Source organism: Drosophila serrata, unplaced genomic scaffold, assembly GCF_035046125.1.
Source record: "Drosophila serrata isolate PLE 108 unplaced genomic scaffold, ASM3504612v1 contig_334, whole genome shotgun sequence".
Lineage (NCBI taxonomy): Eukaryota > Metazoa > Arthropoda > Insecta > Diptera > Drosophilidae > Drosophila > Drosophila serrata.
This window is the reverse complement of record NW_028257232.1, coordinates 323,233-349,402: the sequence shown is the minus strand read 5'-3', so window position 1 is coordinate 349,402 and position 26,170 is coordinate 323,233. Positions and strand designations below refer to the sequence as shown.

Genomic DNA, 26,170 nt, shown 5'->3' with positions numbered 1-26,170 from the left:
AATGGAACGCTTCCCGAATTGAAATAAAAGCATTTTTGCCTAAGTAAAGAGATATTTTTTAAAATTTCCCATTTTCTGAAAAAAAGGAAAGGGGTTACATCATGAAAATTTGCAAAAATCGGCCAAAAATTCACTCTTTAAATGGAGTATGCAGTTTTATTAACCTGCTAAAAATGAACAATGGAACGCTTTCCGAATTGAAATTAATGCATTTTTGGCTTAGTTATGAGATTTTTAAATTTTGATTTGTCGTAAAATTTTAAAAATAAAATATTGTTAATTCCGATATAAAAATGGTATTGCACCTTCAATCAGAAGCTTAAAAGAACGTGAAGCAGTCATGTCCGACACTATAAATCATATATATTCTTGATCAGAATCAACTGGCGAATATTTTTAGCTATCTCCGGCCGAAATAATTTTTTTTAGAAATTTTCTATTTTTTTGAAAAAAAAAAAAAAAAATAAATTGGCAAAAATCGGCCAGAATTCATATTTTTAATAGAGTATGCAGTTTTATTAACCTGCTTAAAATTAACATACGAACGTACAAAAGAAAGATCAGGTTCATGTAGCAAATATTTTATTTGTTTAGTTTCAAACAAAAAACGAAATTCGTATTAGTTGCGTGTTCAACATTTGATTTTCTGTCCCGTTCTATTCAGATCTGAATATTGTTTGAAAACCGTTTTAGTTGTTAAATGCATGAATTACATATTGCATTAAGTAGTACTCTATGTGTTCTATATTATGTAATTAATTAATGTGGCAATAAGTGTCCTGCTGTGGCTCTTGCTGGCTGTGTGCAAGCATGATTGATTGGATTGTTATAAGGATTTCGGAGGAGAAGCTCAAAGTTAATACATTTCTTGATTGGTTTTTGTGTTGTATAATTTACGTTTATTTTCGTTAGCTGTCACAAACTGCAGCCATTCAAGGGATGGGAAAGTATCTTATCTGTGTATGGTTTTGTATAAAGTGGGAGTGTTTTACAACATTGTTTTTATTTTTCTTTGTTTTTGTATCTACGTTTTTCGTTATAAAAATGTTGGTTTTGTTTGTTTACGTTTTAATTTAAGTATGTATAATAGTTTATATAAAAAATAACAGAGAAATTATATAAAAGAAACATTAAAGATTATCGTTTACTTTGCTCATCATCTTCACCTTCCTCCGCTTTCTTCCCTTCCTCATATTCTTCCGCCATCGCTTTTGCTTCATCTAATAATTAACGCGTCAATTGCCCGAGTCCTCTCCATCTAGGGATTCATCCTGCACCGATGAGCTGTCGTCTCCACCGCCGCCGCCGGTGCGCTTTGATGAAGGTGTGCCCGTGAGCCTGCTGGAGCTGAGGCCCATACCGCCGGTGCGTCTGGGAAGGGAAAGACCGAGAAGCAGAATTAGTATCTGGGTTTGTTTTGAATTCCGGGTGAACGTGCAGAGTGCAGGGGCAACATATAAAATAAAACGGGACAAAACTTTCTATGTTCTATTTTGGAAGGAAGTTGAAGGAGCGGCATTATTTGCACGTTTCGGATTGGTTTGGTGTGGTGTTCTGTCTTTCCTAACATGCTGAGAAGAGACGATGGTAGGGTTAGGTTGACATTCACTGGATTCTGCGGACTCTGTCAATCTAGATCAGCAGCAGTTACAGCACTTACAGCCTACGAGAAGGAAACGAAGCGAATTGAAGCGAAAGGAAACCTAATGCAGACCCTCACAATTCATAATGAGTGCGGCATCCTTTTTGGGCGAGTAGGCCTTGGCCTTTTCGGTCTCGGCCACTTGTATGGAGCTTGAACCAAAGACAAATTTCAAAACAAAATAATCAAAATGCAACCCCAAAGAGACGCCCAAGGAGAAGATTCCCTCCATCCAGCTCCGGCTCTAAAAAAATGCCTGCCAAGGGGCTTCACTCACCGTAATTTCGTTTTGAGTGAGTTAATCTCACGGTTCATGGCCTCCTGCGATTCAATCATGTCCTCGCACTCCCGCTGGTACTTGCGCTTTTGCGTCTTCTCCTTCTGCAGTTCCTCCTCGGTCTCGTCCAGATTGCGTTTAAGTAGCTTGATGCGGCTATTCAGCTGTGGAACCGGAAAGAAACCACCTTTTCATTTATATCTTGCTAAGAACCAGATTTTGCACCGCTTACCTTATCCATTTGCTCCTTGTGCTGGTCGACGTGACGCCTCTCGTCCTCGATGTTCATCGTCAGCTCCTTGATCTTCTTGTCCATCTTACGGTTGGCCTTTTGCTGCAGCAACCGCTCCTTGCCCTCGTTTTCCAGTTGCTCTTCCAGGTTGGCAATCTTGGCCTCGAGCGTGGCAATGGTGGCCTTCACCTTTGTGCGCTGCGCCGTCTCGATTTCGGCCAGCTTTGCCTTCAGCTCCTTGTTCTGACGCTCGAGAAGGGCACGACCGTTCTCATTCTTCTGCGAGTTAGACTTCTCGTTCGCCAGCTCGGTGGTCAGCTGCTCGATCTGCAGCTGCGCCTTCCGGCTGCGGTCTAGCAGTACTTCCGAGTTGGACTGCTCCTCCTCCAGCTCCTCTTCGAGCGTGGCAATGCGGGTCTCCAGTCGGCGCTTTTCATCGATCATTAAGGAACCCTTGTTGGCATTGTTCGCAATCTCCTCGGCCAGTTCGTCGCGTTCCGTTTCGGCAGCGCGGCGCGCCCTCTCCGAGCTGGCCAGATCCTCGGTGAGTTGTAATACTTCTGCCTCCAGGGCCTTGACCTTTCGCTCGGCCTCCTTGCTCAACGCCTGCAGCTCCTCCTTGGCCGCTTTGGCCTCCTCGGCATCCCGCAGTGCATCTTTGACCTGCAACTGCAGTTTCTTTGCGTGCTTCAGGGCATCGTCCTTCACCTTATTATGCATCTCCATGGTGGTCTCGATCTCCTTCAGGTCGCCTTCAAGCTTCTTCTTAGCCGCCACAGCGGCGGTGCGTTGCTTTCGCTCCTCATCCAGCTCGGCCTCCAGATCGCGCAGCTGCTTGACCAGTCCGCGGCGCTTCTCCTCAGCGCCCTCCTCCTTGGCCTGCAGGTCGCGGTCGAACTGGGAGCGCAAGGCCTGCATGTTGACCTCTAGGCGCAGCTTGGCATCTTCCGTCAGTTGCAGATCGTCTTCCAGCTCCTCGTTTTGTGCTTTTAACTCTGCCAGCTGCGACTCCAGCGCTCGCTTCGCCTTCTCCAGCTCGTGCACGTTCTTGTCGGCGGTGCCCTGCGTGTTGGCCAGGTCGTCGAGTTCGTTCTGGAGCTGCTTTCGCTTGTTCTCAAGGTCTTCGATCTTGTCAAAGGCCTCGTCCAGCTCGCGGGACACCGACAGCACCTTGGTTTCCTTCTCGCGTGCCTCCCGCTCGGCAGTGTCGCGCTCCTGGGCGATCTGCTCTGATATGGCTTTCTCCTCGGCGAGGATCTTGTCGAAGTTTTTCTGCTTCTTCTCCAACTCGAGCACCTTCGTGCGCTGCGCTTCCAGCTCGATGGTGGCGTCCTCCAGCTCCGACTGAATCTTCTTTTTGCTCTTGTCCAGGCGGTCGTTCTGGGCGATGAGCTCCTTGACCTGCCGCTCCAGGGCCTCGATGTCCTTGTTGAGCCGCTTTTTGCCCTCCTCTAGCTCCTTGGCCAGGTCGGCGTCTTCCTCGGCCTTCTTCTTGATCTCCTGCATTTGAGCGGTGACCTCGGCCAGCTTGCGTTCGAAATTCCGCTTGGCCTCCTCATCCTCTTCAAGCTGTTCCTGCAACGCCTCTTTTTCGGACTCGATCTGGCGCAGCTTGGAGCTGAGCCCCAGTTTCTGACGCGTCTCCTCCTCCAGCAGCTGCTGGGCTTCAGTGAGCTGCGATTCCATGTTACTGGCCGACTTGACTGCAGCGGAGGCCTTCAGTTCCGCTTCCTCCAGCTGGTTGGTGATGTTCTCCGCTTCTTGCTGCAACTTTGTGCACTTCTCCTGTAGCTCCGAGCGGGCGCGTTCTATCTCAGCTAACTTAACCTAAGGATTAAGTGGACGAAATTAGTGCCGCAGCCGACCCGGTCAAGTAGCCAGTCAGAGATTAAAGCCCCCCCCCCCAAACAACGAAGCAAAATTCAACCTGGAAACGTTGTACTATGTATAATGGGTAATGAGGACTCACCTGCAACTCGGCAATCTGCGACTCGGCCTGCTTCCGTCGGCGATCGTTCTCCTGCCGCGAGCTGTTGACGCTACGCAATTCGGTGGCCAAGTCTGCATTTTCCGCCTCCAGGGTGCCCTTGGCCTTCTCGAGACCAGCCTTGGCCTTCCGCAGGTTCTCCAGCTGATCATTAATGCTGTTCAGCTCCTGGGAGTGCTTGTGCCGCATATCGGCCAAGACACCCTCATGATTGACGGTCTCCTCCTCGAGTGATTTCTTCAGCGTGGCCAACTCTTGCTCGCGCTTGGAACGCAGTTCTTGCTGGGCTGTTGTTCACAATAAACGAAATATTAAGTTAATCGTAATCCCGCTAGGAGAAACTTGAAGACTTACCGGCTGTGGTGTCCAGGGAATCCAGCAACTCGTTCTTCAGCGCCTCTAGCTCTTCGCTGAGGTCACGGCGCACCTTTTCGGCCTTGGCACGGGCTAGCTTCTCGGCCTCGAGATCCTCCTGGATTTCGGCCAGTTGAGACTCAAGTTCGCGCTGCGCCTTCTGGGCGGTGGCCTTGGTGGCAGACTCTTCGTCTATGCGCATCAGAGTCTGAGTAAGCTCCTCCTCGCGTTTGGCCAATTGGGCTTGCATCTCCTCCACCTGGACGCGACGCTCGTTGAGCTGTTCCTTGAGGTCGGCGACCTCAGTCTCAATCTTCCTCTTGGTGCGATCAGACTCCTGTCGCACCTGCTGGTCCTTGTGCATGCGCTCCTCAAGCTCGGCAATGGTGGCCTCGTGCTTGGCCTTCAACTTGGCTAGGTGCTTAGCCTTCTCCTCCTCTTCGGCCAGCGTTTGGGACAGATCGTTGGCACGCTCCTCCAGAAGCTTCTTTTCCTTGAGCAGCTTCTGGTTCTGGTCGTCGGTAATGGCATGATCTTCTTCGTGCTTCTTTATCTTGGCGTCGAGCTGCACCTTCTCCAGCTGCAGCTTCTGGCGTGCGGCCTCCTCCTCCTCCAGCTGTTCCTCCAGATCCTGAATATGAAGCTCGAGCTTCTTCTTTTCGCCGCCCAAGGCAAGCACGCGCTCCTCCTCCTCTTCAATGCGCGTCTCCAGCTCCTGCATCATGTCCTCGAGCTCCTGCTTGCGAGCCATCAAACGCGAACGCGACTCCTCAGCCTCGGCGCACAGCTCAATCTCGGCCTGTAGCTGCTCCGCCAGCGTGGTCTTTTCCACCAAAGCCTGCTGGTACTTGCGCTCGTATTCCTGAGTGTTCTTCGCCAGCGTGTCTAGCTTCTCACGCACCTGCTTCAGCTCGTCCTCCTTCTGGACGAGCTTCTCCTCTTGCTTAGTCACCTCCAGCAGAGGCTTCACCTTTGTGTATAGGCGCCACCACTGCCAGTTGCGGAGCTTCAGATAGGCGGCGCAATTGCGTTGAATGATGCGGATGGCGTTGAGCTGCTGCAGCCGCTTTTGGTAGTTGCGGCGGGCCAGGAAGCCTCGGCAGAAGGCCTGGAAGTTTACAATCAGGTCGGAGATCTTGAAGTCTCTCTCCTCCTCCAGGTGGGCGAGGACGCCGGCGCGGAAGAAGATCTTCGACTGACCCACTCGATAAAGGTTCGAGTCTAGTTCCAGCGCCTGGATCATCTTCTCGCAGGCCTTCTTGCCGTCCATGAAGCCCTTGGGAATGACGTTGGGCGTGAGCAGTTCGTAACGCTGGCGGAACTCCTGGAAGGGTATGCGATTTGGGAAGCCCTGGCGACAGATGCGGATGCCCTCAAGGACGCCGTTGCATCGCAACTGGTCGAGCACCAGAGGGGCATCGATCTTGCCGGCGCGCTTCTCGTGGTTCGGTATGATACAGCGCACAAAGTTGGGGTTCGTGTTGCGCAGCGTGTCCATCAGTTTGGCCAGCTGCTCCTTGTACAGATGCGACACGGTGCGGAACATGCCCTTGCGCGTGCGGGCCCCGAACTGGGTGTCGGTCAAGGCCTGCTGTGCCATGCCAACGATCTCCGCATCCTTCCAGATGTTCACCACGAACGGATCCTGCGAGCCCTGTAACAGCGACACGATATTCTCGTTCAGCGGGTCCATGTTCTTCATTAGCCACTTGGCAGCCGAGTAGTCGACGCGGCCGGCATAGTGGACGATGGCGAAGTCCGCCACGCCTCGGAAATCCGTCTTCATAAACTTGGGATGCATGGAGTGGGCAGAGACGAGCTTGTCGACAAACGTCTTATCGGTGGCCTTGGGGAACCAACACTCCTCATCCAGCAGGGCCATAATGCCGCCGGGCTTGTCGATCAGGTCGATAGTGGGCTGCAGGTCCAGCCCGAAGTCGATAAACTTCCACTCGATGCCCTCACGCTGATACTCCTCCTGCTCCAGTATGAACATGGTGTGGTTAAAGAGCTGCTGCAGCTTCTCGTTTGTATAGTTAATACACAGCTGCTCGAACGAGTTGAGCTCAAAGATCTCGAATCCGGCCATGTCGAGAATACCGATGAAGGAGGCGCCCTGCCGCTTAGTGCGGTCCAGTGAGCGGTTGATGCGGTTCACCAACCATTTAAACATGCGCTCGTAACACGCCTTGGCAATGGCCTCCACAGCGAACTCCACCTGTTCCTTTGTCTGGGCCTTGGTGACAAAGTCGCGGCCCACTTTGATCCGCGGCGTGAGGAAGGCTCGCGTCATGTCCGTTACACTGAGGCCGAGCAGGTGGGCGATCTTCTGGGCCACCGTGTTGTCTGGGAGCGTGGCCTGGTCGTTGTTGCGTTCTTGGCGGAACTTCATGCTGCCGAATAGTAGAACGGCGCTCACGATGCGGAATATCGAATTAAAGTCTTCGGATGTCATGCCCATGATGTTCATCGACTTGACTGTGGCCTGGAACTCGGCGTAGTCGTCCACGCCGGGGACGGGCAAGCTGCCGTTGGACAGGAATGCATACGACTTGACGTCATCAAGTATGAACTTCTCGCGCTGCTCCGGGGAGGCGCCCGCCAGCAACTGATAGAAAATATGGAATGTTCGTTCGTCTTTCGCTTGACGAATGGCACGCGATTTCTCCAGCAGATAGGTTTCGATATTGGCCCCCGAAATGAAGCCGGAGGCATCGAAATTAATCCGGATGAACTTGCCCTGCAAAGCGATTAATGAATGAATACATTCTCTCTTTCTGTTTGAAGCCATTTCGAGTCAGCACTTACGAAACGCGACGAGTTGTCGTTTTTGACAGTCTTGGCGTTGCCGAAGGCCTCCAGAATGGGGTTCGCCTGCAGCAGCTGTTGCTCCAGCTCGCCCTGTGGGTGAAGAGGAATGAGTGTGAGAACAATTGTTTTACATACTTCTAAGCTTACGGGGTTAGCGACAAATAAAAATAAACGAAGCGATCTACACACAAACGGACGAAGACAGGGAGGGGTACATCACAAGCATTACTAAGATTAAATATTACTGTACGGAAACATGCAGAAAGAGAAGCCAAAGCCATGCAAACAAAACGAAACGGAACACAGGAAACTCAATTCTAAACACTGGACGATCTCCTAAAGCTTGGCACGGTCGATGGTCATTTGGAGTTTACCTCTGGACAACTGGAATTACCAACTTCCAGCATCTTCAAACTATTGACTACCTCGATGGACGACTCACTCTGACCCTGGGTCACAATCTTGACCCTAATGTACTTGTTTGTGTTCACGGAGAAGTTCTGCAATTAGTTGGGAACGGGATTACAGGATTACGGGATGCGGAATGGGGCTTTTCGAGCTTTCCTCGGTCAGATCTTTCACTCCAGTCTTGATATAATATATGTACAAAATATGTGGCTATTTTCCGCAACAAAATAAAATCAGTTTAAAAAGGAAAACATAAAAGCATACGCAACCATCATATATATACATGGTCTATACTACACATGGTACGTTTGGGTTTTTTATTAGATGAAGATCGTAATCGCATACATTACCGCAAATGTCTCTTGATGACTACTCTAAAATGGCGTTGGCATATGGAGTACAAGGAGGGAGCAGAGCAGAGCAGATCGGATCAGAGCAGAGAGATGAGATTGAGTAGAGGTTGGCTTGGGTGGTAGGACAATAAAGGAGACACGAAACGAAGAGGGGGAGAGTTCATTTGGAGTGGGTTAATACTTAGATTCAGGGCAGAGAGTTGATGGAATGGGAAAGCATAAAGCCAAAGACAATATAATGAATAACTTGCATAACGCGCATAGACTTAAACCAATTTTTCTGCAGCTCGAGAGCCAGATCGAAAAAATTCGGGTGGCGTTACTCACATTGTTTATTATATTAGGGACAAAGACAAGGAAAAGAAGGTACGAGTTAAACAAAGAAGGAACTTTTCTTTTACAAACAGAAATCATATTAATTGGGAAACATAAAACGGGATAACATTGTCAGAGGGTCATTCCTCGAATACTTACAATGAGCACGGCGGGATTCGGCACCTGTCGGAGTTGGTGGTTTGTTGTCAATTGTAGTGTTGGAGGTTTTGAGGTTCAAATCGGTTTGGATGTTGATTAAAATATACATATATATGTATATATTTATATATATATATATTTATGTATTTACACCGTGATAAATATACAATACGATTGCATTTAAGGATATTTTGTAGCAGAATTCAGTTGAGAAGTGGAGACAGCAACCAAGGTCCAATATACAGTGTGTGTGTGATGTGTTGTGAAGTGTGTGCGTTTATTTATGGGTGTGCCATAGTTGGGTGGTGTTTTTGTGTAGTTGGACATGAAAATAAAGAAGATCCATTAATAATAATAATTAATATATGCATAACGGAGGCAAATAGTTTGGCTTATGACCCCCAGCTCAAAGCAGAAACACCAGAAAATGGAAAAAACAACTAAGAAAGATACGTAAAAACACTCATAAACAAATGCAAAGTTATATTAGTTTCTTTTCCCCCATTGCTCCTGCTATCTTAACTGATAAAAGGTATTTTTCGCTTTACACAAACTAATTTCTAATCACGCCGAAGCCAATTCCCTTCGTAGCGACAACTTCCGATGATTCAGTGATAGCCGTCGCTGTTTGCTTTTGTCATATATCACCTATCATCAGCGTCTATTTATGGGAATTGAAATTACGCAAGTGCTGAGCCCAAGCACTTGTAATCAGTAGTTTCCATTTACCTAATGGGTTAACCGAGCTGGAATTTGTAGTCTGCCTTTATCTTTGCAAAATAAAAGAATCAAGCTCTTAAATTTCGCATAAAACAAACTCCCCGAGTATATATTTGGAGCTTATCACCTTCACAGCTGCCAAGTTAACATACTAAGATCAGCACCAGGCTCATATATGGCAGTAAACGCATAAAACATAACGAAAAGTGTGTTTGGAGCTCAAGAGCAGCTTGTTTGCACTCACAAGGATTGACTGGGCATGTCCAAAAACAAAAAAAAATACACTCTGTTGGCTTTTTTTGTGAGTGTCCCCAATTATGGATATGGCAATCCCAGCACAGTAGCGAAGAGCGAGCTGTTCCCCAGAAAACTCATCGAAAATGTCGCAAGCTTTGCGATTTAATTTCAATTTTTTGTTTTATCAATTGCCTTTTGTCAGCAGCAGCAGTTCAATTTCAATTTCAGTTTCTCTTTTTTATGGTGCTTATTTTATTGCTGTAAATGACAAAAATTTGTCAGCAACTTATTGCTCTTGATTAATGAAGTGTGCTCTGCCCCTGGGTCTGGGGCTCACCCTACAGCCACAACCAGCTGCGAAATGATCGCTAGTCAAATATTAAAGCGTAACCCTCCGCCATATGGAAAGCATTATCGGCGGTTGCTGCTCTTTTGTATCTAGTTCTACATGAGGAATGGCATCGCAATCGCTCGATCAGTGAATCCAAAATAATGGTAGGAAATGAGGGAACATTTGTTCAGCACTCCCACGAAAGAAGTCAACGGCTCGCAGGCGTATTAAAGGCAATACGCCGCCGCATTCGATTTTATATAAGCCACAACGATGGTCGCTCGTTTGTCTAATTAATTACAATATATAGCGATTGCCAGCGGCTTGCGTGTCATTAATGTGAGTTTAATTAGCAATGTACGGACCACGAACTGGTGGCCATACGATGCATTTGCTTCTATACCTTCTCAGGGAAATGGACGCATTTCGCGCTCCTGCCCTTGCCCACTTACCGCACCCGAGCCCTTGGGCTTGGAGGCTGCCACATAGGCCAGAAACTGGATGACCTTCTTGGTGTTCTCCGTCTTGCCAGCACCCGACTCGCCAGTACACAAGATCGATTGGTCTTCGCGATCTGCAAAGGGAAAGGGGAAAGAGTGTGAGTAAAAGTAGGTAAGAGGGGATAATGAGGGGGCCAAAGACACAGTTCTGCAACGCAATAGTTTGGCTGAGCCATCCAAAAGTAAAATGAAAATGTTAAAAGCCAAGCTCAGCTTGAAGTTTCTGTTGACCCAAATTCGAGCAGGCAAAAACAAAAGGCAAAATAAAATAAGAGACGTTGAGGGGAAAAATGAGACATATATACATCAATTGAAAATGAAAACAAAAACTGTCGATTTTTCAGTGCCTGCGTATCTAAGAGATACACAGAAACGGCAGGCAGCGGCAGTAAATTGCTGTAGCTATTGATATGGCGCCAATAATCCCATCTAGAATACGGCGAACTAGATTTGCACTGTTCTCCGGCACCCGGCAGCCTCGTCATCCGATCCCAGCATTGAGCTAACCACAAACTCGGGCAGCAGCCAGTAGATATATCCCCACTGATTGCCAATAGATTTGGAGGCATGAAGCAACATCACGACCCCGTACTTATTTATTATTATGGCTAAAGCCGGTCGCATTTTTATACATACTACATTCAATATCCAACCATAAATGGGCCGAAATATCTATCGAATATATCTTGACACGTCATTTAATGGGTATTAATCGATTGTTTTTTTATTGTACTCTGTGTTTTTCACTACAGTTTAAAATAGTTTTATGCAATAGATACTTGATCATTTGAAGATAGCAATGAAATTGTAAATAGATTTTTTATGAACATTATAGTTATACATTATAATCTTGGAGGATGATCTTAAATAAAATCATTTTTATTCACCTTTTACTCTTGTGTACAGTTATACAGCTACAGTCTTGGAAATAATAACGTCTAGTCTTATAAAAAAAAAAAAAAAAAACAATCAAAATAATCACATCTACACTACTGTACGTAGGGGAAGCCATAATAGATTAAGAGGAAAAACTAATAGATCAACTTATCTTAGTTTATTTGGGGTAGTCAAAGTTTGAAGACCAACATAACTGTGGCATTAATTTCAATTCGGAAAGCTTTCCTAAGCTAGATATTAATGGGTTAACAAATCTGTAACTGAGTTTCTGCATACTGAGAAATTTCAAAAACCTTATTTTATATTTTCAAATTTTGACAATTTTAAATTTTAAACATGGCTGGATCGGCCTAGTTGTTAATGCTGAGGGTCAAAAATGATTCCTTCACTGTGTTGCCAGCATATAATTTCTGTTCACTAAACAACTGTCAGAAAGTAAATAAAAGCAACAACATCTGTCCAATGCTAACAGTATTTATATAAATATATAAATATATTTATATTCACCATGCAAGTTAAAAATATACTGCAATAACAAAGCCAAAGTCAAGGCGTGTCACTTTATCTCTTGTGACTTTGGCACATTACTTTGAACATAATAATATGCCATGGAATGGAACTGGAATGCCAAAAACTTGCAGTTTGCTGGAATCACGAGATTTTACGGAGATGGTGGCAAATCGGAGATTTTTGAACAGATAAAGGTGTTGTCCAGTTCCAGCTTGGATCATATTGTGGTGCGTGTTCCAGCGCAATGGAGTCAGAGGTGACTTAAGGCTTAAGGCTTAAGGCTGCTCGCAGCGTTATAAATCAAAGAAACTGCTGCCACTCCCCAAAGGGAACGGGTGTTGCCTTTGCTCATAACAAATATTCAAGGGAAATACAATCGGGCAAATGTGCATAAACAGAAATTTATTAAGCGGCAAATATGGTGAGCCAGCGGAGACTGAGTGAGGTGACGATTTGTTTAAACTTTTCAAGCCCAGACGATGATGATGATGGGGCAAACAAATGCCTGCTGTCCAAGCATAGCCGGCCTGAGTTTTGAATCCATATATGGCCATCACACGTACACGCAGTATTAGTTGGCTAAACTCAAGCCTGAAGCCTCGACCAGGGAGCGCGCTCACGGGAAGCATATATAGACACAACAGCAAGATGTGCCTGGCCTCGGGGCTGAAGTTGCTCGCGGGGTGAGTCATCTCCCGGCGCGGCGCGACGTTACGCTTGGAACGGACATGCAAACCATCGAAATCCAACTACAGCTATGGAAACGAAAATGAAATGGAAATGCAAGCGCTGAAAGAGGAAACCAGTTTATTGGGCTCATACTCAAACTGATTAGAAGCGTCTACTCAGTCCCAGGAACACATTTCCAGGTGACTCAATCACCGGATTTGTTCAGCTGAAATTTCAGGAGGTCTTGCATATGTTTTCTTTCTTTTAAAAAAGCAAAAATGGATACATTTAGCGGAATTCGTGGAAATACACAGCCTGAGAGCAAACTTGGCCAAACCTTATCTTATCTGCAGTGCGCCCTCCCGGGACTGGGTAGCTGGGTTCCCGCTTGTTTGTGCGCAATGGAATTTTCGATAGCGTAGAGAAATCGCAACTCAGAGCCACCAAGAGGCGGAGGAGCCGAAGAGGACACACTGCAATCATCATCCCTCCGATATCGGGGCTCTGCAGTAAGCTCCAAAGAGAAAAAGGGAAAGTAAACGAGGATATTACTCACCACCCAACATGTTTCTATAGGCACTATCCGTTATTGCAAATACATGCGGAGGCACTTCGTGTCGCTTTATGCCCTTGTACCGCTCCATTATCTTTTCGGTGTAGATGGGCAGCTTCTTGTACGGATTGACCACAACGCAGAAGAGACCGGAATATGTCTGAAAGAAGGGGATGAAGTTTACTAATCAGTGTTAAGACTAATACTATAATAAAAAATAAATGCTTTAATAATACACCCACACTTAGCATAAATAACTTGCACTCCTGGAATACTTTTTAGGTGGAGTTGGATCATGATTTATTAAAGGGAATGGATACCACATATCAAGGGCATTTATAAGCTTTTTAATTAAACATTCCCATTGAACATACATCGGGGGAAACCGCATTTGCAGGATAATCATGATCAAGGGGCATTTGTTGACCATTGTGTGAGGCTGTGTGTTTGGGATAACGACTGCCTCCGACCGGCGACTGCTGATCTTCAGTGGCCTAGTTAATGTGGCCCAAAACGCACACACACAACGCGCACGCCCGGCTATCTGGCTAACAAGACATGTGCTTTAAAGTTGGCCAGCACCATAAACAGCGAACGCATGTAGCTGTATCCGCTGCTGAATCTGTATCCGAATCCGTTGGTGGTAAGGTATCTATCGAGCGGCAACCTACATAACTGCTATTGCGATTGGAGCTGGGGCTACGGCGTGGGCACTAAGTATGCGGCTTGGCTGTTTGTTGTACCATTTAAATATTCAAGCGAGCATTAAATGCGAATGCTGCAGACTTGGCAGGGAGCCTCGGAGGAGCGCGGCCCACACAGATCATCGAAATGTACTCAGGCTAGAGAAAAGCTCTTCAACCCCGCCAGCCAGGCGGGAAGGGAAGTGACTCAGGCTCGGTAGCCCGGAGAGCTCTTTCGCCCCAAAAATCAACAACAAAATCACGTCTTGCCAATCAGCTACGTTGTGTGTGTGTGCGTGTGTCAGGCACCTAAAAATGGTATAAGAAATTGTTTGCTTTTTTCAGTTTCTGTTGTTTCTTTGCTGTTTTTGGCAATCGCTTAAAAGTGGCCGTCACTCGTGACGCCATTTGCCCCGCTCGCTCCTGAGTCACCGCCTGCCTCTCTGCCCCATCCCTAAATCTCTGATTCTATGTTGCTCTGAGTCATAATCCTGGCGAGTGGTGCATCTGCGCCCGTTACACATCATCATTCACAACGGCCTGCCCTGATCTTGAGCCCCATATGGTCAGATTGCGATATTTATACGAATTGACGCCGGTGCAGGGCAAGTAAATGAACAGAAACAACCGGGTTGAGCCTTGGGGCAAACGTCCCAGGAGAAGGGCTCAGCTTTAGGCGTTTGGAGAGGATTTCGGAACTGGAACTCCATTAGATTGGCAGCCATTCTAGCCAAATTAGTCGCCAAAAATCTCAGGCATTTTGTGGATCCGCTTTCGGACTCGGCTTTCGGGCCTTATGTGGTCAGCAGAACGCGTTGCAAGCGGAGCAAAGCAAACAAAGGCAAACGCGACGACGACAAAAAAAAAAACGTAAAAGCAAAGGCGGCGCCTTTTATGTTAATTACGTCGTGCCCGAAGACACCTCTACTGTCCGGTCCGCTCCGTTGCCCGGCAACCCCTTTGGCGCCGGCTATTAGTGCCAATATTTGTGAGCAAATTGGCCGGCTGATATGCGGGAATATAATTTATCTGCCACACAGTGCACGCATCATGTGGCAGGCGGCACACTGGCACCCGCCCGTGGCCGACATTCGAATCTGGCCGAATCTAACTCGAGTGCCACAGCAATCCCGCATTAATCTGCCACCCGAGTTGCCGTCCGCATCGATTCCCTTGCCATTTCAATTAGCGAATCCCAGTGGCAGTTAGAATTAGAGAATTAAGATAGCGCGTCAGACAGAGCCCCCAGCAGCTGCCAAGTCTCAAACGTCATCCGCCTGTCGCTGCCGTTTTCTGGCATCGAATATAAATATTAAACATCTAGGTTATATTATTTTCCGGTGCGAAATTGTAAAAAGAAAATCACGTTTCGAGATAACTGTAACTTGCAATTTAGTTGTCGGTAGCATTAACTGCAAGATACGCGAATTGTTAATAAAAAAAAAACAGTCTACTAAGGTCGTTAAGAATTAAAGTCCATTTAGCAAACCCTTGCAGGAATTATAAGGAGTCATTTCCGACACCATAAATCATATATATTCTTGACCAGCATCAACAGGCGAATCTTTCTATGCATTTAGGAAAGATAATAAATTTTTTTAAAATTGAAAAACTTAGTATGCAGATTTGTTAGACGCCTAAAAACTGGTAGAGAAAAGCTTTCAGAATTAAAATTAATGCATTTTTGGGTTAGTTATGGTATTTGAAAATGTTAGTTTACCCAAAAAATTAGCATATAGAGATATCGATTTAATATACCTTGAACAGTATGTTTGTTTAGGTTTACAAAAGCCAAGAAGCCAATGATTGCCAAAAGACATAATATATATGACTTTCGTTTTGTCATAATCAATAAAGATAATAAAGGTAACTCATATTTTTAAGAAGTAGCTTTCTTTAAATGTGGATTGGTTTGAATTTAAGATAAATACGAACCCTTATGAGGCCTTGAATTTAATATTTAATTGAATACAAATGTCTCATTTCACGTACTTTCAGTTAATTGAATGCAGAATTACGGTATTTTGCGCCTTGTCTGCACTCGAGCAATTGCACCCAGTCACTCATTGGACGTAAATCAATTAATTGCACCAAGAACGGCCAACAAGTTGCAAATGTTTTGTGGAATATGCATATTTCAACCCCAATTACGCTGGCAATCGAACGGAGCTGGGAGTGAGAAGGGGGCGGAGGACTGGGATCATAATTTCTCGCCAAAATCAATATTATATTTATATTTTTCGTGTCAAAGAAATTGTCCCTATTTGCTGACAATTTCGGCCAATGATTGGCCAACCAGTTAAGACGTTGGAGCAGTGAAAACTCGGTGTTGCGGTTGGTAAAGATAGCCCTAGGTCTATTCCTTTGAAAAATAATGGAGGTAGCTGAAGCTAAGTAACGTCCTTGACCAACATTTCTGACCTATTCAATTAGGCAACCAATAACTGGGGTTTCCTTTAGTTCCCTGAACCGAGTGCCCACTGTGCTCAAGGGTGTTCGTATGCGTGTGTGCGTCTCGGTGCAATAATCATTCTTCTTGCCGACGACGCATATTAATTAAGCTACATGCTACCGGCAGTCGGCAGCTGCCGCGCGAATTAATTTAAATGAAATTTAAAAGTCGAATTAGATGTCAACAAATTATAATAATTATGCCGTTAAACGCATCGCCCACAGCTCTGACGCCGTCTCGCTCCCGCTCCCGCCCCCGCCCCTTGTGCCCCTCCCACTTCGAAGCGGGCCGTGCAACAAGTTAGCGGTTTGGGCGAGAGCTCGTCAGCAACAATTGGCAAGCGAATTAAGTGGGGCAGTGGGAGAGAATGAGGGAGAGGGCGGTAGGAAAAGAGGGCGAACAGAGTGCGTGGCATGATTGTGTAAATTGTAAACTGGCGCACAAAATTGGCCGACAACAACAAGCAACAAGAGCAACAGCGGCAAACACAATGCTAAGTGCGCTGGAGCATAACGGCCAACAACAATGTAAACAAATTTAAAGCAGTTTGCGCCCACATCAAAAAGCAACAGCAGCAACAACAACACCCGTTTGGGCATTAAATTAAAACTCCCAAAGCGTCGAGAGTGCGAGACAGCGAGAGGGAGTTAGAAAGAGAGACGGCGATAAGTAGCAGACGCAGTACATAAACTATGTAAAAAAAAGCGGCACATAATTTGTTAAAAAACAATAAAAGAAAAGGAAAAGAAAATGGAAAACAAGCCGCAAACGAACCTGCCACATGGCGGCGGCGAATGACAGAAGAGGCAAATGAAGAAAGAAGGCGCATAGGCGCATGGGCGCAAAGGGGAGCAACAAACACCCACGGGCACAGCGAGCGAGCAGCACCAGCTAAAGCCAAGTAGTTTGGCAACATATTTGGCCAGCAACATGTTGCCATATTTCTTCGGTTTGGGGATATGCATGGGGACGAAAGAATCACACAACAGATCTATTGGGTTTCATTTAAACCCTAATTATAACTAGATACTAACTAACGACTATCTAAGTATTATAACTACTAAGCCTAAAACACATTCATTTCAATTCGGCAAGCTCTTCTGTTTTGGTTTTTAATTAATTTTGTCAGAATGGCGACCGCTCTGCATAGATGACTTAAATTTCCGCCAGTAAGCTCGAAATGCTCATTCTGATAAGTTGAGGCATCTAATTTATCACCCTTTTGGGGGAAATAAATTATGTGACCGGGTAAATCGAAATCAATTGGAGCTGCAATTGAAGACGCTAACTTAATGATTTATACACCGAGAGTGAAAGAAAACAAGGAGAAACAGTGGATGGAATTTATGGATACGAATTCAAATGCGTCGCATGAAATCGGTTTCTCATCGGATTCGAAATGAACTCGTTTGCTGGCTTTCAGTATTTGGCGAATTGTGTGGATGTGTCCAAAGGAAACGCTTTTGGCATGCCAATTAGCAGCAGGAGATCCAGAGGAGGAGGAGAAAGGGAAGTCATAAATCCCATAAGCGAATGCAACCAAAACAGAGCTGATTGAATGGCTTCAGAGTGTCAAATATTTGAGCTGCCTTTTGAATAAATATACATTCAGATGTGGAGGAATACTCTCCTCCGCCGACTTTTTAAAGGGAACTCAAATGTTTATTTAGCGCCATTATCAAGCTGTATACGCTTGCCGCGTCACATTGCCGGCAGCTGGCCCAGCGGAAACTTTTCCGGCGGCCAAGACAAACATTCCCAACTTACGGCTACTAATTCATATTACTCACATAGATCAGGCCAGAGTAGTATCTGTCCTTGATGTTGTGCAGCACGGAGGCCTCGTTCAGGCACGTCAGCTCGGCCATGTCCTCGACTTTGTCGAACTTTGGCGGATTCATCTTCTGTATGTCGTCGCGTAGGATCATCACCCGCTTGCCGGTCTCGGCCAGCTCCACTTCGACCTCGTCGCCATGCTCCCGTTTAATGCTGGCGGCAACGAAGCCCTGCAAAGAAAGGGAAGAATTCAGAAAGGAGTTGGTTAATTTTATATTATCTGGGATCTGGGATCTGTGATCTGGGGTTGGAATCTGGGTCTGGGTCTGGAGAGGGAGCAGTTCGCCTGTGTGCCATTTGTTCAGCTCAGCGGGTAGGCGATAAACACAACAAGTGCAACACCAGATATTCAGATTCCGATTCTGATGGCGTTGCATGCGCTGCATGAGTCAAGCGCCAGAAGAAGAGCCACTCAGCCTCGCGCTCTCCGAGGGCACCACAACTGCACCCAGTCAAGTGGCCAAGGCAGACAGAAGCACCGAGCCAACAGAACAACGGGAGGCAGATGCAACTGTCTGTCTGCCTGTTTGCCTGCCTGCCAGCCTGTCCCCTGCTCATCTGCCTATGTTCTTCTCTATTCCCCAGCCAGTGTCTACAATTCGCAGCAAGTTCAAGGCGCTGTATCTGACTTTAAGGTGCTTAGCACAACGTTTTCGGTACTAAACTTTTAAGACCGCTATGAAACAATAACTAATTTTGCTAGTGAATCCCCGTAGGGATTTCTTGGGAATTTCCCCTGCCCAGAAATCTGCACTGCTCTCCACGAAATTCAGCGAAACACAAACACACATCTTAGGAAAGCTGTGTCAATATTGGAAGTCTTCAATTAGAAGTCAAGTGAAACGGCAAGAACAACAATGGGTAACAGGGAGCATACTGCGTGCAGCATGCAGCCCGGTGCAAGCGGCACATTGACATTAATCAAATCAGGGGCAACCCGTAATTCAGTCATTAAAGGGTAAAGAGTGAAGTGCCGCTGCTGGAAACCAGAAATGCATTAAAAGCAACAACTTTACTGGAGAGCTGCAGCGGGAATACTAAGGGAACGGGGCCAGCGATAGCAGCAGCAGGAGGAGCATCTGTAACGCATCCCAGCCCAGACCGGGTCCATTAAGTTAAACACGCACACGCCCCAGCGATCAGATTCGGAAAAGCCGCGACGTGCTCTTTCCCCCGACGGTTTCTTGGCCTGAGGGCAGGCTGTGTGTTGTGTTGTATTATCTTAGCGTTTTTCCGGTACCAGAGGATAAACAGTCATAAGAAAGTCGTTATTCTCGGGACGGATATGACGGATGCGTAGCGATTTGGACTATGTAACGAGTGCATTTAAATGCCCAGCAATTAGGCGTTCAATAAACACACAAACAGTCTCATCCCTCACCATAGCGAATTTTCCTTGGAAAAGTTTAACCAAATGACGGACAAAAGGGGAATCATCAAGCAGTAAATCCCTAGTATTTGAGCGCCTTTCCGCATTTACTTTCGATGTACCAAAACTTATTTTGGGGCTGTTTCGTATCCGCCTCCGCCTGCCACTAGTTCCCAGCTCACAGCTCACAGCTTGCGGACTGCTGCTGTCAGCCCCGTGGAGCATTTGTTTGACAGTTTGAACACACCTCATACAAGACTATGCGCCGGCAAAAAATACGTCAAATCGATGAATAGGAAAATGGTGTAACTGCTCCGCACAGATCGATTCATGAATCACGATTTCGGAATCTCCACATAAGATGAATTGGAGTTATTGAGCCAAGGAAACTAGCAAGAGTCAGTCAGTAAAGTCAAGCGGCAGCGAGGAGGAGAGCTTGGCCATATGAGGTCATCATTCTCGGATTCTCTCGCGAGCATCGAGCATTCCGGGCAATCGGTGGAGCGAAACCAAAGAAAATACAAAGCAACACCTACGAGAGCAATTGATGATGGGGCCACAGATGGGAACTGAGAGACCCAAGGAACACAGTCAAGTGTTGTAGCCCTCAACATCCCGATCCCCGTTCGACTAATTCGCAACCTTGAACCTGCCCAGGGTTCCTCCAGCGACAGCGATCTATATTTGCACTCATTATTTACCCTGGCGAGCGAATGGGTTTCGCCAACTCTGCGTGTTTACATTTAACCGAAAATGAATAACTGGAATGGAATGAATAATGAATACGCTCCTCCTGCCTCTCCTGCAGTGTTGCCAGGTTAGCTTATTATAAGCTAGTTCTAGCATATTTGAAACTAGAAAAGCTTGAAAAATTTCCATCTAGCTTATAGCTTGAAATATAGCTTATTTTAAAATTCATCTAGCATATTTTAGCTTTTTATGTATTTTTGACATCCACGGAATGTTTTTTACGAAAAATTTGCTTTATACCATGAAAATATTGGAGTTTGTTCTTTTTTTCCGATGGTTATGTGCATTTTATGTGATCGTGAACTTATTTCTAATCGAAAGTGTCATCGGAGATCGATTTGTTGGCTGAAGTGTTACCACCAATAATTTTGTTGTGTTGTGAAAATAGGTAAAGCGTGTCCTCAAAATGCCGAAAGTTATATATAAACAGATTTTTCGGGATGCTTGGCTCCAAAACAACGAATTTAAGTGCCAGGAGAAGGAACCAAAGCATATTGTTGCTACTGTAAGTCGACAATATCAGCCAAAATTTTTGAAATCAGGCAGCATGCGGCATCGAAAAAGCACATTTTATCAATGAGATCAGTTGCTGAATCGCAAAAAATAAATTTTCCGGCTAAGTGTTGCAAGACTCAGGATCAGGAAGCAGCGCTTTGTTTGTTCATTGCCGAACACTCGGCGACGAACAACATGAAGGAATTGATGAAATATTAACTAATTTGTTTTAAGTGCTTACTTTAAAAACATATTTTTAAGACTTTCTTTAATAATAACATATTCATATAATATAATAATATATATTATATGTTTCGTGTTTTCTCATACTTGGGTGTAGCTTGTTTTTTCGCATTTTTTAAAAATTGTTTAGCTTATTCTAGCTTATTTTTTTTTTAAATCTAGCTTATATGGGCGCTCATCACCTGGCAACACTGCTCTCCTGACGCATTCCAAAGGCGAACGAGATAGATTGTATTTACATACGTGTGTATGGGATGACCATAACAATTTGTTACTCTTTTATTTTATTCCTTCGCTTAATCGATCAACGCATATTCATGTGAGAGGGTAAGAAATGTATATTACACATTCGACATACGCGATACGAGATACGAGGAGCAGGTTCGTTGACCGTAAACCGGACGGTTGAGAGTCGAAAGCTGGCTACGTTTGTTGTCGTCGTAACCGAAAAGACACACACACATACACACACATGCCAGAACCGAGACCAAGAAGCAGGAGGAGCAGAGCAGCGTTGAGCAGAGCAGGGAGAGTGGGAGTGGGAGTGGCAGTGGTCACAAACAAAGTCCAAAGTGGTTTCTTTTGGTTACAAATACGAGTAAGACACAGACACGCTCGGATATATCAACAAGCGATATCTTGTGCGAGTGTGGGTGTGGGTGTGCGGGGCAGCGGACGGAGCAGCGAAGACTCTTAATGATCGCCGGTCGTTACAATCGATTCGATTCCCTGGGCATGACGAAGGTTAAGCCGACTTCAATTTGGCTAACAATACGAACAGTTTCGAGTCTGCTTAAGGGGATCAAGAGCTGGGGAACCGTCCCATAAAAATTAACCCCCAAGATAAGACGGGACTTTGGGGAAAGCCAGAGAAAATATATATTAAATAACCGAAGCCTCAAATATCGACTCGAATCTTTGTGCAAATACTGCCATGAATCATGGGGCTGAAATATCAGTCCCACATGACTGAGAAAAGTATCACTGGTGATCAGTAAACAAAACTTGGTCACCAACAAAGGACGCCTTGTTGGCTTGGATCGCGACACGTACGGCGGTCTGGCATCCAGCGAATTCCCCTTGCATTGCACAAGTTGGAACAGTTGCTGGAAGCGACCGAACCAAGTGTTGACACAATTGGCGAATACCCTTTTGGCCGCGTTCGAGTTCGAGTTCGGGTCCGTTCCCGTTAAACTGTAAATGTGGCTGTGTCTGTAGTATCTGCCTATGTCTGTATCTGTATCTGTATCTGCTGGGCATTCCAGTGGAGCAACAGTTTGTGTGCTATATGCAAATTTCTTTACATTTCTGCCTGTCTCATGTGTCAGTCCCTCAGCCTTTTCGTCTTTCTGGCGGTACCACCAACTGGCGGTACCACCAACTGGCGGCACCACCGATCGACTGACAACTCATGACAATCGAGCGCGTTTGCGAAGCCGTGCCGTGCCGTTTCGTATTTTGTGTTTTTTTTATTTCTTGACTTTATCTCTGGTGCTGCTGCCGCTGCCGCTGCTGCCTTTCTATGAGATTCCATTGTAAAGCAAATGTCTGTTTAAGTGATCGCGTAATTACACAAAAATGTGAAGTTGTTGGCTTTGTTTTCGTCGTTCTTTTTATTATGTATTATGTGAAGTCACCCAAAAGTGCTACCATTCTATTATCTCTGGCAAATAAAGCAATTACCCAACTGCCAGAGTCGGCAGAGTCGAGGGAAGGGGGCAGTCCCCAGCCGTGGCCGCTAAATTTATCTGTTTAGCTTTACGGCCCTAGAATTAGGCTTGAGCGAGAGGAATGCAGTTGAATGACACCTGAAAGAAGTCATCTCCATTAACAACAAAAGACGGAGCGGGGGGAAACAATCAAAATTAGCAAAACAAACGGCCAGCTTTGTTATCATCTCGCTGCCAAACGAGCCTCACAAGCAGCCGCAGCAACAGCAGCAACAGCAGCAGCAGCAGCAGCAGTGGGCGCAGAAGTCTCTTTGGGCCAATCTCTGCTCGCTTCCACGCTCGGAACGCTGCCACACACACGCAGATCGAACACACAAATACCCGGCCAGAGATTAAAAACTTGTTTGGCCCGTTCCCGATTCCCACTCTTTCGCTCTCGCTCTTCCTCTCTCTTTCTCTCTCTCTCTCTCTATATATCCCATGTCAAGAGTGAGTCAGTGAGTCGCTGCTCTGGGCCGGGTCTTGCTCTTGGTCTGCATGCAAATTGGGAGTACCGTCGCGGATTTGACCAATTCAACCGTTAAATCCCCGCTGGCCAACTAAAGCGGTGATTTCAGCATCTACGCATGAATCAGCGCAGCGTCGGTCGTCGTCGGATATTTACTCAATTTTATCACCGCGGTGTGAAAGTAATGAAAATTCGAAGAAGTTGTTTTAGTTAACCGAATTTTATAAAAATAAACCCCATTGCAATCGTGATTCATGCCCCAATCGATGACTGAGGCAGCCTCTGCGATAAGAGCTCGAAGCGGTGGACAAACAATGCGCAAACTGATTATAGATACGGGCGAACTTCTTTAGCTGGAATCTGCCACAACTAATTATTATGTACCTGGCTAGTATTGTTTAAAATAATATTAACTGGGGCAAATTATAAGACTCTAAGCTTTACAATTAAAATTTTTTTTACATTTATCCCAAGAGCACTTCATTGTTTGAATCTGATCGAAGTAAAATCAAGCCTAATCACCTACAGAGGTTCCACTGTACGTAGCCTCTGCGCTCACGTACAGCGGAGCTATCAATTTGCTTTATGTCAGGTAATTTAGGGTTCGGGCGTGGTTCCCGCACTGAATCAGCCACTAGGGACCGGGGTGGAAATCCCGAGCGAGGATCTTCTGCTGGATGGCTGGCAGATCTACAGGTCCTGCTGAAGGGAGGGGAGGCAAAGGCAAGGGCAGAGCTAGCGCAAGGGTAACTCACCTGATTCTCGTGCGGCACCCACACCAGACGCTTCTGTGTCCACTCGGCCTGTGTGGCCGGATCGTTGAACTGGTTGCGCTCCACCGAGAGGTACTTGAGCTCCGGATCGTTGCGATCGACTTCTTCCGACATTTCGGCGGCGGTTGGACCTGTGGCGCGGTTTAATTAGTCTTTCTGCTCGTTCCTTTCCGTAGCGTGGTTGTTTCTTGTTAGTTTGCGGCTTGTACTCGGCGCTACGGAGGCTTCACACACTTTTCTGTCGGACAAAACAAATCGATGAGAACAATGAGTACGCTGTTTCCAACTCAATTCGGCTTTTCCACTGCGAACAGCAACGGCAAACGCGAACGGCGGCCATTCAGATACAATATTTCGCATTTATCTCGGGAGACGCGCGTTCTTTATCTTGGAAGTGCGGCACAAAACGGAGGCGGCGAGAACAGCGGCGCGGCGAGAGTTTCAAAAGGGAGAGCGCAAAAGAAAGACGGAGATGGAGAGAAGGAAAAAAATATGGCCACACATTTTCTTAAGCCAACGCTCGGTTACGGGGCCAAGGGGAGGGGTGGGAAGAGGAGCAGAAGGGGATTTAGCGGAATCTAGCGTTTCGTTACGTTACGTTACGTAGTTAACCAGTTTGCATTTCTGGCTACTCCAAATTCGGTTTATTTCGGAGCAGGTATAAGCGCGGCCATCATCCTCCTTTCCTTCTCTCCTCTTTCTTTCTTCGCCGTCTTCTGTGCGCTGCTGTTCTGCAACACCGACACACTTGCACTCACACACACACGCGCAACGAAGTTTTCGCATATTTCGCACATAAATGTAGTTTTTATGCTCCCATTTCACCGCGTCAGCACCGCATTTATACAATTTCAGCTGAGTCCGTTGTTGTTGTAGTCGGCGTCGCCGGCGACTTTTGGGCGTTGAGCCTGGGAAATTATCCAGCGCATCCCTTTTTTCCACCGTTTTCCCGGCTCCTCGCCGGCGGGGGGCCCCCTTGCGATCAAACTATGTGGTTATTATTCGCCCAAAGCGACAGCTGCATTACACACACACTCACAGAGACACGGTCGAAAACACGTCCGCTCGATGCAACTTTTTTTTTTAAATAATTGAAATTGTTGGTCGCTGCAAATGGCAGGGTTTTTTGTTTGACTTTTTGCGATGTCTCTGCTTTGGTCACACTGAATTCCGAAGCTGCTGTTTAACATTTTACGTATAGACGTTGTTGACACGTCAAATTCTTATGTAAAATGTAATATTCGTAACATTGCCGCTCTCTTCTCTCTCGGATGCTGTCGGGTGGATGTTAGTTCACAGAATTCTCTCTCGTCGTTTATGTTTCTTAAAAATATATTATATCACATAATACCAATGTAGCAATATGTATTTCTGGTCACTCTGTGTTCAGAAGCTGTTATTTAACAGCTTCCACATCTAGATAACATTTATGTAGATTGTTACATGTAGAAAGTAAAATACATTAACAGACCTGCTGTCATTAAAAGAATTATCTCTGAGGGCTGTCGGGTGGATGTAAATTAACAGAACTCTCGAGGGTGCTGTCGGGTGTCAGGTCGTTTTAGGTTGTTGAAAATGTATCAAATTACCAATATATCGATAGATTATTTTGGTATTGCTTATATTTTTTTTCTGGTCAGTCAGAATATTGAAGTGTCTTAGAATGTTATTTAACATTTCACATTTTACACGTTTACAGATTCTCATGTAGGAATTGAAATTCATTAACAGCGTAAATTAACAGAACTCTGTTTTTGGACATCAAATAAACAGTTGCCAGAACCAGATTTTTTTCGTGATATCATACATGTTATTTACAGTTTTACATTCACCGTATTGCATTTTCCACTATTTTTAACAATAGTTTGTATGGCAGCTATTTGATATAGAAGTCCGATTTTCATAAAATTTTACACGAAATTGTAGAATAGTATAAAATGGCTATATCTCAAATTTGATAAAAAACTGTTGAAAACATGAAAAGTTACAATTACTTTTCTAAAAATTTTCCGATCCTTCCTATGGCAGCTATATGATATAGTCGGCCGATCTGGCCCGTTCCTTTTGACTGAACTTATAATACCCTGGAAAGAACAATTTACGTGTGGTTTCTACATTACATTCTACATAACGTTTGTCATGTCGTAAAGCATCTTTCAACTTTGAAAACAAGGGGGCGGTATGGTGCAAATTATTAAAGGTAGGCGGTATTTCATTTTGCACTTCTTTATTTAAGTGCGAGCGAGAGGCAAATAGTTTAAAGTGGCTGTTCGACAGCGTAACAATACTAGAAAGTTGGATGGCATTAGGAGATTTCCGACGGCACACTTTTAGTATTTCTGGAGCGGAGTGTTCTCAACCATTTTGCTCTTGCTCTCCCTTGTAGCTGACACGGTAAATATAATTAAATTAGTTAAGGCAAATACAATGTTTCGG

The 26,170-nt window shown here is 45.6% G+C and overlaps 1 protein-coding gene across 12 annotated transcripts; it reads right to left on the bottom strand.

Annotated features, from left to right (window-relative positions):
- Positions 1-565: 565 nt before the first annotated feature.
- zip (myosin heavy chain 10) lies at positions 566-24,885 on the bottom strand. Of its 12 annotated transcripts, none has more exons than XM_020947909.2 (13): positions 24,774-24,885; positions 23,717-23,972; positions 17,881-18,096; positions 12,959-13,115; positions 10,279-10,400; positions 8,539-8,562; positions 8,062-8,085; positions 7,301-7,393; positions 4,493-7,232; positions 4,121-4,425; positions 2,152-3,978; positions 1,920-2,083; positions 566-1,371 (listed from the first exon to the last, which is right to left on the bottom strand). In XM_020947909.2, exons 2-13 carry the CDS (start codon positions 23,846-23,848, stop codon positions 1,236-1,238), a joined length of 5,940 nt encoding a protein of 1,979 aa, XP_020803568.1. In that variant the 5' UTR covers positions 23,849-23,972; positions 24,774-24,885; the 3' UTR covers positions 566-1,235. The 12 variants fall into 12 exon arrangements, with proteins under 12 accessions (XP_020803568.1, XP_020803566.1, XP_086693831.1 ...); XM_020947907.2 differs by lacking the exon at positions 8,062-8,085 and adding an exon at positions 7,678-7,803; XM_086837705.1 differs by having other exon boundaries at positions 24,766-24,827.
- Between the last annotated feature and the right edge of the window lie 1,285 nt (positions 24,886-26,170).